The sequence below is a fragment of the Perna viridis genome, chromosome 3, assembly GCF_037379345.1.
Source record: "Perna viridis isolate PV_CMFRI_1.1 ecotype Kerala chromosome 3, ASM3737934v1, whole genome shotgun sequence".
Classification (NCBI taxonomy): Eukaryota; Metazoa; Mollusca; class Bivalvia; order Mytilida; family Mytilidae; genus Perna; species Perna viridis.
The window spans coordinates 50,909,741-50,924,952 of NC_142447.1; the positions used below are offsets into that span (position 1 = coordinate 50,909,741).

Consider the following 15,212-nt stretch of genomic DNA (forward strand, 5'->3'; position numbering starts at 1 on the left):
AAAAAAAATGATAGGCTTGGTCTTTTTACATTGTAAAATACACATTTATTGCTAATTTTAAATAACATTTTTTTTTTCTAAATTGACTGGTTGACCTTCTCTCATGAATATTCATAAGTATTTGTTTTGGAATAAGAGGCGCTTGCGTCAAAGTTTGGCGGGAGTTACAGCTTTGAGGGTGTTAGAGCAGAAGAATCCCTTCCAGTTTCAAAGATTTACAACAAATTTATTATTACAACATGTCAGCGGAACTTGAAAGGGATTTAAAATCACATAGACAGTCAAGAGACAGACGAAATAAAGTTAGAAGGTATTATATTCCCGGTGACGAAGTCCATGTCACGATTCTCTCTTACAAATCTTTTAATCTTTATCATAAATCAGGGGCTGTTTGAGTGTAAAAGTCCCTGCATAAGGTAAGCTGTACCCTGCAATAGATTTTTAAAAATGAATTTTAATTGGAAAAAATTGTATCATACCAATCGGATCAACAAAAAGCTGTTCCTACCAATTCTAATCATAATAACACCGATTTTTCCATTAACATCTCTGCCTGCTGTTTTCAGATTTCAGTTATATCGTACAGTTTACAGGGGTTAAAGGGTCCACACCCACTTTTTTATTTTCGGGTCTGATTTCGAAAATTTATAATTAAATTAAAAATTTTTTGCTGTGTTGTGTTCAAACCAATTGTGTCTGTAATGAACTGTAAGTGTAAGTCCCTTTACTTAAGTTTGTCAAAAAATGAAATGGACAACACTGAAGTAGATGATTAAGTGCGGAATTGTCTTTTAATATGTCAATGAATACAATTTTATATTTATTTATTTATTCAGTAATAATTTGGAAATTATTGGTGGTCTAGAAATGTATTAAGCTCTCCCAGAAGAAAGTCTCACACATTCTCCTCACCGAAAGAGACTTTGCCCTAGTAACATGCAGTTGGTAGAAATAAGGACCAGAAGTCATGAGGGAAATGCACATTTTTTATGTCTGTTTTTGGTCTTCATCTCTATCCACCCTAGCAACATGGCTTGCACCAACTGTTCAGGGTTTGACCACTGTGGTTGTGTCATGCTGCGCTCCACCAATCTCTCTTGTTTTAAGTGAGACACATTCAGTTCAATATTTTGACAACAATGAACAGTCAGTGAACAAGAAAAACAAATTAGAGAAGGGATAACATGTGTAACACTAAAATAACTAAAATCAATTTCGTCAAATGGCTTTTCCTCTCTAACTATTTTACCATCCCAGAAGCTGACAGAAATGAAGTACAAAACATTTGATACACCCACCTTAAGCAGCTAATGCTCTGGAACAAATGTACTCAAAGACCGGTACTATATATATATATTTGAATTTATTTCACAAAGCCCATTGGTTTATTACAGAAGAAAAATGCAGTACCTAGATAAATGTATATTCACATACAATAAAATTAGAAGCAAACAATTAAATCCTGTCATCTGATCGTAAGACTCAAATAACTTTTATCTAAATTATTGCCATTCTTCCACTCATTAATCTGTTTAAGTTATTTTAACCTAAATTTTTGTTTGGTTCAAAATGTAGGCTTTCTTTGAGGGGAGGGGTTGTGAGTAGTGATTAAGTAGTGAATTTGTACTAAATTTGTTACACAAATTTTTATGTTGTGTTGTTCCGCAAAGAATAAAAGTGCCTGTATAACACCTGTTATTATTTTAGGACAGGAGATACACAATATGAGGGACCTCTAAGTCCTCTTCGAAGTCCTTTGAATAAGAAGTGCTCTGATTTTGAAAACAGGTAAGTTGAAGTCTACCTAAGAACCTTGCAGTAATTTGGTTCTTTAAACTATACATCGAAGTTCACTACTAATTCATTTGTATCCACTCAAAAATACAAAAAAAGTTAAATGTTTTAAAACTATTTCATTAAATTAGGCCAAGAATAAATAATTGTTTGTTTCCCCAAACTCGACCCTACCAAGTCAGGTGTGGGTAGGTAGGTAGGTAAAATATTTTATTTTTTTTGGAAATTGTTTTTTTTTTTTTGGCATTTGTAAATGGGAATTACAAACCAGTATTATAAGCCAGTATTTTAAGTTTTTTGGTGTATCAATTTATCATTTTCCTCAGGTCAGATTTACCGAATAAAACTTTATGTATATTTTGAAATCATTTATATTATAGGATTTCTCTTAGGTGGTATTTTGCCAATAATAATGCAGTCTCTGCACACTGGTAACACAATACAATGTGTTTTAAGGGCCTCCTTGTCCTTCGTTTGTTGCCCCAACAGCTGCACAGAAGCCAGAGAAAACTATACCCTTTAGTACTGAGTTATATATCTTGCTTTACACTAATATTCAGAAAAAACAGATACTGAAGTAAAACAAGGTTTATAATAAACCTATCCACCATTATCATGGTCTCACTAACCACTTCTAACGCTTCCATTACTTTACATGTTAAAAAAGTAATTTTCAAAGTCTCACTGTGAATTCCCAGGACAAATGATATCTTAAAGTTGCATACCGTTGCGAAGCTTGGAAAATAAGGCCTCCAAAATCATTATGCTAATGGTACGATGATAGTAGAAATTCTTCACGAAATTTACTTCAATAAATAATAATGAAAATCCACATGTTTACCTGTTATGCTAACTGACAGCATGGAGGCAAATTACTCACACATGTAAACAATATTCATACACTATTGTAGTTAATTACATATATGATTTTAAAGTACACATTCTCTGCTTCATTTTGATTACTTTTAATCATAATACACACAAATAATGCACTTACAATGCATATGTCTAGGTTCAGTGAATTTTTGGTACTACATAGGGGGGTGGCCATTTGACCGGGAAGTGGTTAGTGAGATCCATTCAACTCAGGATACCATGTTTATTACATAAACCAAGGATTGTTGAAAATCGAGCAAATGTAAATAAAAAAGCAGGAAAATAACAGCAATTTTGAAAATGGCTGCTCCAATCAAATTTTCAAAATCACCGTTCAACTCGGGATAACATGTTTTCCTACATGTACCAAATTTAATTGAAAATCAAATAATTTTTCAAATACTGCCCAAAAATGGCAGTTATTTTGAAACGCTACCAAGTGATTGGTAAAGGGGGTGTCATGCACTAAAGAACGGTTAATGATAATTCATTCCACAGATCATGGAAAATAAAAGCAAATGAAATCCCTTAGTTCGTGGAAATTTGAAAGTCACATGCATGATTAAAAAATGTATCTGTAAAAAATGGACTATGATAAACCTAGTACAAATGACATAGCATGCGCTCCGTGTTGAGCGATCTAAAACATGTTTTATCAGTATGTTGTAAAAAAAATTTATCATGCCGATGGTATGGTCTAAAATGTACCCATATACTGTTTTGCCAATTTCTTCCAGTTTCTTCATTATTACTTGATATTTCTAGCTGAAAGTTGGTACACGTTTGCAAAATGACATGATGGATAGGCTTCAATTAATGATTTTCAAAATATTTGTCGAAAAAATAGAACTGTGTAAACCCGAAATTCCTGTACCCAAAATCAAAGTCCGGTATTTTTGTTATCTGTACTAATGTATTGCATATTTGACAATAAAATGTCATAATATAATTAAAATTTTCATTGACCATGAATTAAAATAGCATCAGACTCTGTTTTTGAGATTTTGTTTTTCATTATATTCTGGATAAGATCATATCCATTTTTTGCTGGCATGGGGATTGATGGTAGGTACGTTATTGAATTCAAACTCAGTCACTTCTTTTTTTTTTTTTTAATATGAAATCTTTCAACACGTTATCCGTAGCCTTAAGGTGAAGTTTTAACCTCTTTAATAATTTTAGAAAAACGTAAAATTGGGATAGGTTAGTGAGAAATAGTCAATAAATATTTGGGTACGGTATCTTCCAGTTACACATTTTAAACTTAACAAAACTGATCAAACGAGATATCAGAAAAATATACATTAAGTTCTTGATTAGAAATGAATTAAAACAGACTTTTTCACATCTCACGCAATTTTCAGTTCTTAAACGTGGCGTGAGAAGGAATATTTTAGCAAAACAATATTTGGGTACAGGGAAAAGTTGGTACGGATGCGGGTACGGGTTACACATTTAAGACCCTAATCATGATGCATGAAAGATAAAAAATGCCCGGGACAGTACACAAAAATAACCCCTTACCACCCACTACCAGGGGAGATGTAAGGGCTGTCTGCTTTTACGAGACTAGTGTGGGATGGTTCTGTTCAAATATTTCCATCTTCGAAAATCTCTGCCATTGTTAACAACTGTTTCTTAAAGTTTCCAGCCGAAATAAATGGCAACAGAAACCGACAGAATGGTGTATATGTGTTTATTGAAATTAACGAACAATATAGAGGATATGGTAAAGACCTGAGAAAGCCTAGTGGCATCTTTGATGCATTTTCATCTATGTCGATAACAAATGCGCTTTAAAGAACAGCGACACCTTCTTATGTATTTGGCTCCTCCATTTTATAGGAGCACCACAGCATGGATTTTAACAAGTACAAAAATAATTTCTACACAAAATCGGCAATAATATCATTTGGGTTGCGATGATTTTTTCTGGTCGGTTGGGATTGGGGAAACAAAGAATATTTTATTTTTGGCTTTATCTCTCAGGAATTCTCATGTTACCTTAAGATCTTTAATGAGCAATTAATTAAACAATGCCTAAGTGGCTTTTGGTTATTCTTTAGCCATTGGGTCTTGCTCCAACTATCAGGAGTGAAGCCATACTACTGTAGTATAAACACGAAAAGGGTAATCCCTGATTTTGGTATGCCTTTCTTCAACTGGATACTGGTGTGATTTTAGTGTGCCTTGCTTCAACTCGATACAGGTGTGTGTGTGTATGTGTCTGTTCATCAACTTTTTTGATGCAACTCCTCCAAAGCCATTCTGTTTGTTTTGTCCAAATTTTGTTTGGTTGTTATTCACCATTTTTTGTTATTCAAATTTTACAGGAGTTATAGGACTTGAAGGAAGGTCATTAGGGTGATTGTAAGGTAATTGAATAGTTAAGCATAGGCTGATCTCTTGTCTGCTTAGGCGTGTAATTTTTTGTACTTTGATATGGATTGTAGAGAAAAGAGGGAATGTTGGAAACATCTGGACTTGGCTGGAGAATTTGTGACAGATGAAAATGAATATCCAGAACTGCAAAGCTCAAAGTATGTAAATTTCTAAGATAATTAGATCTTAATGAAAACAGGACCATGTTGTTGAATAGCATGATAGCTAATAGTCATTTAGTGTTATTTTAAATCACATTGACCAAAGCAAAAAAGTCCTGTTTTTCTTGAAGGACATCTTTTTATCAATACTAAACATTGTTATGTGTTTAATAATTGGGTAATTATGGACCAGTAATCCTTAGTATCATTAATTATAAAAAGTCTTTATACATAAATCTAAAGCCTACATTAGAATTGTTTGCTTTTTCCAGAAACATTGTTGTCACTATGGGTAGGAAGATAGAAAAATTAATTGTATTTTATGATTCAGAATATCAAATTTGGAATTGAAAAACCAGTATCGGTGTTTAATATCTTTTAACCTTTTAATTTTTTCCTGAATTATGATAAACAGGGTTTTTTTCAGTGTATTCTGAGGGGCAGAACTTCAACCGTATTACCGATTGCAAAATGCTTGTTATTTTCTCAAATGGCCTTGAAATTCCCATTCTTGTTTTTGAAGAAATTTACTATAAAGGTAGTTGATTGGACAGTCACAGATTGTACATGTAAACAGAACCAGGGTCACAAAAGGGTGACTGAAAGAAATCCTTAGAACTCTCATTACTTTAAAGGAGGCTTGAAAAGTCTTAATAAACGAAAATGAAAGTAATTATACCCCACGCAACAAAGTTGCTAAGGGTTTAATGTTTTGACCCGTCCGTCAGTCCATCTTCAGTTTTCTAGACTTTTTTCCTAACTGCTTGCAGATATTGACATGATTTTTGGTATACAAGTTCAACATGATAAGTTACAGGTCAAGTATAACTTTCATTCTGCTCTGATGATTTTTACTGTAGTTACTGGCCTTGAACAGCAAAATTCACAGAAATAACAGTTTTCTGGACTGTTTTTTCTAAACACTTACAGATATTGACATGATTTTTGGTATATGAATTCACCATGATCAGTTACAGGTCAGTATTATGTTTTGTTCTGCTCTGATGATTTTTACTGAAATTACGGGCCTTGAACTTAGCTAAATTCACAGAAATAATTGTTTTTCAGACCTTTTTTTTTCTAAACGCTTGCAGATTATGACATGATTTTTTGGTATATAAGTTTACCTTGATAAGTTACAGGTCAAGTGTACCTTTTGTTCCCCTACGATGATATTTACTTTTGATGAACTGAAAGAAATCACAGTCTGGAGTTTGAAACTACCAGTCTGAGTAGTGAATTTAGTTAGAAGATAAAGGTCTAAAGCCTAAAAAACATTCTTATTCCTCGTTTTATCGGGGTCCTTTTACATGTATTTCTCTTACAAACAAATTTACTTGAGTATCCATCATGGGAACGCGTGGGGTATGTGAGCGCGCTCACTAAGGTTCTTGAATTTTTTTTAGAAATTTCTTTTTGAGTATTGACAGGCTTTAACACGGACTCTTACATCACCACCTGACTAAGTTGTAACAGAGTTATCATAAAGAGAACAAATAATTAATGCTAAGAAGACTTGACTAAATGTTATATATATTCACCTTCACTTTCACAGTCTCGATTTCACATTCTATACATCTTTCAGTCAACTTAAGAAGTTATTTAGGTAACACATTGCACTGTACTCATAAATTCAACTTAACAAATGAATTATAAGAATATGTTCATTTGACTTGTTCATTTATAAAGGAAAAGATTGGGGTGAAAAAAAAAAAAAAACAAATATTTTGTAATTAGTGAAAGTAAAATGTGATTGTCATTGATGGTCATTGATAGTTATTATGATGTCCTCATGTTACAATAAATATTATGTGAGGAAAATAAAGATGGATGACGCATATAGAAACATAAAAAATAAGTTTCCTCTACAAATGGAATAGACAAACTGAAATTCACAGATTCATGAAAAAAAGTAACAACTAGCACATACATAGTATCAGAGAATTGAATGACATTGAGAAGGAAGGTAGTAAAAATTATTTCAGATCATATCAAGTGAAAAATTAGTCAAAATATTTTTATTTTCAAAACAACATAAACGAATTTGTGGAAATGTTCATGCTCAAGTCTTAAACAGGCATTTCCAAGTGAAAAAAAAAATTCACAAATTTTGATACTGAGGCAACTGATAATTAGTACATAGTATTATTTAATTTTCAGGTTCAGTTCCGACTACTTTACCAAACTATCTAAATACAGTTGGTCTGAGCAGGTTCGACTTGAAGAACAGGAAAATCTGAAGTAAGATATGCTATTTTGGGTTGTTATCAATTTTGATCGAAGATCGTAATTGATATAGCAGTCGCCAGAGCCTTTAGATTTGTGAAGCCTAATAGCATCCGCAATTATCGTACTTTACCGCAGAAAATAGTCCCATTGGCATATCCCACTAAGGTTCAAATGCAGATAGTTAGGTCCACTTTATAGGTATTTCTAATGTATAAAATTTGATTATATGTTTTACGCCAATAATCAAACCCAATAAACAACTTTAACTGCGAACTAAATATGCTGATTAATTTGGTTTGTATTAACCACTATCCAATTGGAAAATAGCTCACCCCTGTACTCTTATTGGTACCTGTTTATTTCTATGCATTTACCCGAATAAATCAGTCGTTCAATGTCTATATATTCAAGTTGCCTATTCATTTTTAGTAGCTTCAAAAAACATCTGATGCTTAGCTAGAAATGAAAACCCTGCGAGATTATAAATAGTCATCAATCATATAATTGAAATGTAAAGAGGCATGCTGAGCTGAGTACCAACTGGAAGAGCTGTCTTCAGATATTTCATGCAGGCCCTCGGCGAATAAAAGGGGCAGTGGTTACAATCAAGAAATTTGTATAAAGAAAGGGGTTTCAGGCTATTATTTGCCACTATCTTTTTTTTACAAAAGGTAGCATGAATTCTAGTCATAATGGCACTTGGTCAAAATGGCACCTGATTAAAATGGCACTTGGTCAAAACGGCACCTGTATATAGTATATAATATTCTATTGGGCATGCGCGATTAAAATGGCAGTAAAATTTAAACAGAGAAAAAAAATATCGCGAAAATTGTAAATAATTTATAGTGAAAGACATTGTTATGGATTAATATTTATATGAAGTGATGACCAAAAAGCGGGAGAAGAAGATACATAATGACAGAGGAAACATTACAAGCGGGAGCTCGAGTTCAGATCAACAAAAACCACCGGCTAAAACAAATAAAGGAAACAAAGGAAAGTGTCAAGAAAACGATAAGGTACTTTTATCGAAGACAATTAGTGAAGCATTAGCCTGTGTAAACGGTGAAAACCGTTCACATTACGATCAATACACCATGAATTCAGGTTTTCAGTGTACAAGTTCGCCCATACAATCGAATGTTTCATATCAACCGTATCCACAGTTTCCACAATTTCCAAGCACTCCCCCGCCGCCTCCTCCTCGACCACCAATATCGCTCGGGATTGAAACATTAATTTTAGAGATGAAATTCAAAAACGTTGAAAAAGAGTTGACTCGATGTAAGGACAGAATACGTACTCTAGAAGAGAGCGCCCAGTTTTTGTCAAATGTCCATGATGAGCAAAAATCGATCAAAAGTAAACTAGATAATCTAACGAAGGCAATAGAATCAAACAAGTGCATGAATAAAGATGTTGAATATGTTAAAGATAGACTTGTCGCCGTTGAAATGCAACATTTTAAGAACAATTTACTTTTTTTCGGTATAGTCGAAAAACCGATGACGAGCGACGGTATGGACACGAACGAGAGCGAGGAGAAGAGAGATGCCACGGAGATAGGTAACACACAAGCAGAAAGACCACAAACCGAAAATCGAATTCAAAAGGAAAAAAACGATGAAAACTGTGTTGAGTAAATTCTCGATTTTTGCGAAAATATGCTAAAGATTAAAAATGCGAGAAACGAGTTACGCATCGAAAGTGCCTTCCGACTAGGGAAGAAGAAAACGAATGCAGAAAGGCCCAGGCCAATTGTCGTGAAATTCGATTCATTAACTGATAGAGACTTAGTTAGGAAAGTGTCAAATCGTTTAAAAGGCTCTAAACTTGGGATCAGTCCGCAATATCCACCCGAGGTTCTAGAAAAAAGGAAAAAACTTCTTCCTATATTGTTTCAGAAGTGACGGGAAAAAATTCAGGCGTATCTTGTGGACGACAAGTTGTTCGTGGAAGGAAAGTTATGGGAGGGATAGGAAGTTGCGGAGGGTGACCAAAGTGAAATCTATAATTCAAAGATTAAAATTTGTTCATGGAATATTTCGAAGGGCCTGGTTAAAAAACTCGCTAGTGTGGAATTCATAGATATATTGCGCAATAATGATATAGTATGTTTTAATGAATGCTGGGTTAAATGTCCTAAAGAATTTGATATAGATGGTTATGAAAAGAAATACGTGGCCAGACAAAAGTGCAACGGAGGTGGTGTTATTGTATTCTATAAAAAATGGTTAAATCCATATTTAAAATTCGAAAATTGCTGTGTTGATTGTATGATATGGTTTAGAATTGATCAAAATGTAATGTATGATGGTAAAGATTTATACTTTTGTGCAATTTATATGCCTCCTGACAAAAACATTTATTATACGAAATACAAAATAGACTTTTTCGACGCTTTAAAAGAACAGATTGAACATTATTCAGCCCTAGGGAACATAGCCGTTATTGGTGATTTGAACGGACGAGTTGGTAACAAGCTGGACTTTATTGTGCAGGACAATCTGAATATAGATATAGTTAATAGGATCGAAGATCTAATTGATTACGATAATGATGAACCTTTAAATGATAGAACAACAGAGGACCTTAAACCACCCAATACATTCGGTCGCCATGTATTAGATTTGTGTGTATCTACTTGATTAAGAATATGTAACGGACGATTTGGAGATCAAAGTTCAAAGTATACATTTCAAAACAAAAATGGATGTAGTATTATTGATTATATGTTATTATCTAATAATGCGTTTTCTATTGTAGACAAATTTATTGTTGGAGATTTTAATACCTTTTCTTGTCGTGCTCCGCTTTTGGTAGATTTGAAATTGAAAATTTTTGTTCCTAAACCAAAGTGTTCATGTAAAACGATAAATTATGATACGATACGATGGAATGACGAGTCGAGGGAGGAAATAAACCATGATCTTTTGGCAAACGCTCACAAGTTTGATGAACTGTGTCAAAGTATATCTCCTGATCCTGATAAAATCGATGACGCTGTATCGAATATGACTGAACTCTTATGTGATGTTTTTGAAAAATTTACAAAAACGAATGGCGTACTGTTAAATGTGATAACTGTGCTAACGCTAACTCATCATGTAATATGAAACGTGATAAACCGTGGACAACAGACGAGTGTAAAGAACTCTATATAAACTATAAAAGTGCACTGAAAAGATTCAACGCAAATTGTTCAAATGAAAACAGACTTAAATTGAATTTAGAAAAACAAAAATATAAGACTATTGAGAATAAATTAAAACGACGTTATAAAAACTGACAAGGTGATATGTTTCAAAAGATGAAGAAGATCAACCCAAAACGATTCTACGGTAAATTTAAAAAAACGGAAGAAGCGTATTAATAACGATTTATCAACAGATCAGTTTGTGAAACATTTTAAAAAACTGATGACTTTAAGTGATGAAGATAATCCTGAAAGCGGTAACACTGATAATACATGTATTTATGATGAATTGGACATGCCTTTCACCAGTAAGGAATTAGAAGAGAGTGTGAAAAGATTGAATACAAATAAAACTCCAGGTGTAGATAATATTTTGAATGAATACATTTTAAATAGTAAACCCGTAATATTACCAGTTTTGTGTAAACTATTTAACGCTATTCTTGAAACTAGACATTTTCCTGAACTTTGGGTAAAATGTGCAATAGTACCTATTTTTAAGAAGGGTGATGCTAATGACCCGGGAAACTACAGAGGCATATCGCTGGTGTCAAACTTGGGTAAACTGTTTACTTCTATAATAAATGCAAGGCTTACTAAGTGGAGTGAAGAACATAGTGTACTCACTGATGTGCAGTTTGGATTTAGACCGGGGTATGGTACCCACGACGCAATATTTGCTCTACATTCCATCGTATCTAAATCTTTAAGAAACCAAAAAAGGTTGTATTGTTGTTTCATTGACTACAAAAAAGCCTTTGATAGTGTTAACCATTCAAAATTATGGCTCAAATTATCTAGATCAGGTATAACTGGTAAATTGTTAGATTTAATCAAATCCATGTATGCAAAATTGAAGTCATGTGCTAAACATAACGGTACTTTTTCCGAATTCTTTGAGTGTAATGTTGGCTTAATGCAAGGGGAGTCTTTATCACCTTTTTTATATGCACTGTATGTAAACGATATTGAAATAGAATTGATAAAACAAGATTGTATTCCATACGAGTTGCAAGCTCTTAGTCTATATCTACTAATGTATGCTGATGATACAGTGATTTTTAGCGAAAGTAAAGAAGAGTTGCAAAAAATGATTGATGTCATTAATACCTGTTCAAACCAATACAACTTGTATGTTAATTTATTAAAGACTAAAATTGTTGTATTTAGAAATCGAGGTATTGTCAAGACTGAAGAAAAATGGTTCATAGATAGAAAACCTATTGAAATCTGTGATGAATTTGTATATCTTGGAATTATGTTGAAATATAATGGTAATTTTACTGAAAGTCAAAAATCATTGTCTGATCAAGGACGGAAAGCTGTTTATCATTTATACAGCAAGGTACACGATGACTATTTCAACACAGAGACAATGTTGTCCTTATTTGATACATATGTAACACCTATTTTGAATTGCGGTAGTGAGGTATGGGGTAATCACAAAGCTTTAGATATAGAAACACTCCATTTGCATTATTTGAAAAGAGTTTTAAACGTAAAGAAAAGTACTACGAATTATATGGTATATTTTGAATTGGGCAGAGTCCCTCTATATATAAGTAGATACTGTAAAATGATGAAATATTGGATAAAACTTTTAAAAACAGAAAATTGTGTGTTGAAAGGTTGTTATAATGAAATGTTAGCTTCCAGTTATGGAAAGCCAAATCATAAGATGAACTGGTCATGTAGAATAAGAGAGCTATTGTGTAAATATGGTTTTAATGATGTATGGTTAGCACAAAATGTAACTATGGAAAAGGTTTTTATTGCTTTATTCAGGCAACGCCTTGTGGATGAATTTATATGTCAAGCTACTGCTTTTTTTGACACTTCACCAAAATGTCGTTTTTATAGATATATTTATGATAGATTCAATTTACAATTATATCTTGATAGACCAATTAACTACAGATATAAGTATGTTATAACCAAATATAGAATAAACGCACATAGTCTAGCTATTGAAGTTGGAAGATATTATAATATCGATAGAAATGCAAGGATATGTAGAATGTGTCAACTAAATTGTTTTGAAGTTGAGTATCATTTTGTTTTGGAATGTTCAAAGTATACTGATATACGTACAAAATATATCAAACCTTATTATTATAGACGCCCATCTTGTTATAAATTGATGCAGTTATTCTCCGTTAATAATATAAAAGAGTTAAATAACCTTGGAAAATACTTATTTTTAGCTGAAAAGATTAGAAATTCTTAAATATGTAATATGTTTGTCATGCTCCGCATTTTATTTTAATTTAATTGTATAGTATTGTATTATTATCCATGTTGTAGTCCTATAAGCTGTATTGCTTCTGGAATAAAGAATATATATATAGTTAAATTGGCGCCCATCATAAATGTATGATTAATCATTTAATGAGATAAAAACAAATCCTCTAATATAATTAGTAGTCTTCTGGTATTTTTTGGAGTTTTTTTTTATTTTGGATAGATATAAAATTAAAGTCTTTTGCAAGACATGTCATGCATTAATTGTGATGAAAAATATTTTATAATTTCACCTGAATATTTTTTTTTTCATTTACAATATGAATATGTTTACACACTTTATATATTATTTTCACCGAATTATTTATAAAAATGGGAAAATATATAACACAATAACAATACTTTGTGAAATTAAATGAAATACCCCCCAAAAAATAAGGCATGAATTATATCACAAATAAAAACTAGATTAAAATACAGAAGAAAATATCATGTTTATTACTTTGTAAATAATCTTATACAACTTATAAATTTTACAAAAGTAATGTGGATATCAGGACATATCAAGATGGTAATTGAATTAGTGAAATAATCTAATTAAATAATTATAATAATACTTGTATCACTTATTAAATATACATAGCCATAAATTATAGATAATTAGCAAAGCCATAAAGCGTAATCCAATTTTGAAACTAATTTACTTAATAAATTTGCAATCAAAACTTGAATAATATTTCATTTCCTTAATGAAATTAGCTCTTCAAAATAAATAATAAATAAAATAAATAATAAAAAAATATTTTATTGGTAATATTTATTACTAAATATGTGTGTGTTCAATGAAAATAAACATTTATTCTGTCATTGGTCATTTTTTTCAGCTACACTCCAGTTGATTGTGTTAATTGTTTGTTCTGTTTATTCTATACAGCTTTTAATAAGATAAGCAATGCCATGATCAGTCATTTTTTTTTCATTGAAAAAATAAACCAAATAAGTGCTATTTTGACTATATTGGGTGCCATTTTAACCAAGTGCCATTTTAACCAGGTACCATTTTTCCTATTTACATTTGTCCCATTTTGACCAAGTGCCATTTTCACTAGCACTCTGTAGCATCCTGACATGTTTTTATTACGATTACCGTCTCGTGACATCAGAAGCCCTGATCTGACAAATAAAAATGAAACTGCATAGACGATGCCATAGATTTGCAAATTTATAATCATTCTATCTGGCTATTTTGGTCATGTGTATGTTGTTATAATAGAGATATAGGTGCTCCATGGCCCTAAAAGTGCATGGCAAATGTTTCCTGCACCAGCCACGATTGGTTAAAACATATTCAAAGACTTTATGGTTAATATTAATGTATGCGTTTCTGAAACTAGGTGCCCAGAAACTAAGTGCATTTACTTGAGTGTAAAGCTTATCAACCGAGAAATGTAGCTAGTTTAGGAGAACATGTATCTAAGGATGTGATTTATTTCAATGTTTGTGGCTTAATTTTGAATGACTTAATAGACAGTTTCGACCAGGAGGTCAATAAATTGAATATATTTCGACCTGAAAATTTATAAACTGGGAATGGCCAACTAGTAGTTTGTAGTTCAAAAATGTACTATGTCTGAGAGTTTTGAGTTCATTCATCTAGGTGCTCCATGGAAACCGATATAGAACTTGAATGTTACGCAAACTGGCGCACTGCTAAATGCATCATGAATTTTGGTGTGTGTGTGTGTGTGTGTGGTTTTTAAATCAAATTTTAAAGAATGGTGAAATTAAAAATAAAAGCGAAGAGCTCAATATTGACCATTCATAACAATAAGCTTGTGTTAGATACATGTCCCATCAACTAGCTACACTCCTCTGTTGATAAGCTTTATAGCTGACATGCTACAAGTTATCGCATAGACACCTATGTGCCATTTAAAGTGAATACAATTTCAACAAATAAGTGGGGTGAAGACAATGCTAGTCATGCACTTTTAAGGTCCTGGAGCACCTTGTGCACCTGCAGCTCTGTCATCTTTACACATGAGATTAGAGGTCTACTATTTTTAATTGGCATTGAATTGTTGTTAATACAAATGTACAATAATTTCAATTTATCAGCATTTTAAGTTCGCAGTAAAAGTTGTTTATTAGGTTTGTTTATTGGCATAAATAACATGGAATTGAATTTGATATATTAGAAATACCCATAAAATGGACCTAACTAACTTCATTTGAACCTAAATGGGATATGCCAAGAAACTATTTTACTGTGGTAGTGTAAAATAATCGCAGATGCTATCAGGTTTTACAAATCTAAAGGCTTTGGCGAC

General features: G+C 32.3%; 1 protein-coding gene across 1 annotated transcript in view; it reads left to right on the plus strand.

The window, feature by feature from the left end:
• Positions 1 to 141: 141 nt before the first annotated feature.
• LOC148622786 (uncharacterized) overlaps positions 142 to 15,212 on the plus strand; it is a 35,639-nt gene continuing 20,568 nt past the window's right edge. The window contains exons 1-4 of the mRNA XM_088572984.1: positions 142 to 310; positions 1,708 to 1,788; positions 5,124 to 5,210; positions 7,374 to 7,454. Coding sequence (XP_088429110.1) covers positions 240 to 310; positions 1,708 to 1,788; positions 5,124 to 5,210; positions 7,374 to 7,454 — 320 coding nt within the window. The 5' untranslated portion in view covers positions 142 to 239. The remainder of the gene's footprint in view (positions 311 to 1,707; positions 1,789 to 5,123; positions 5,211 to 7,373; positions 7,455 to 15,212) is intronic.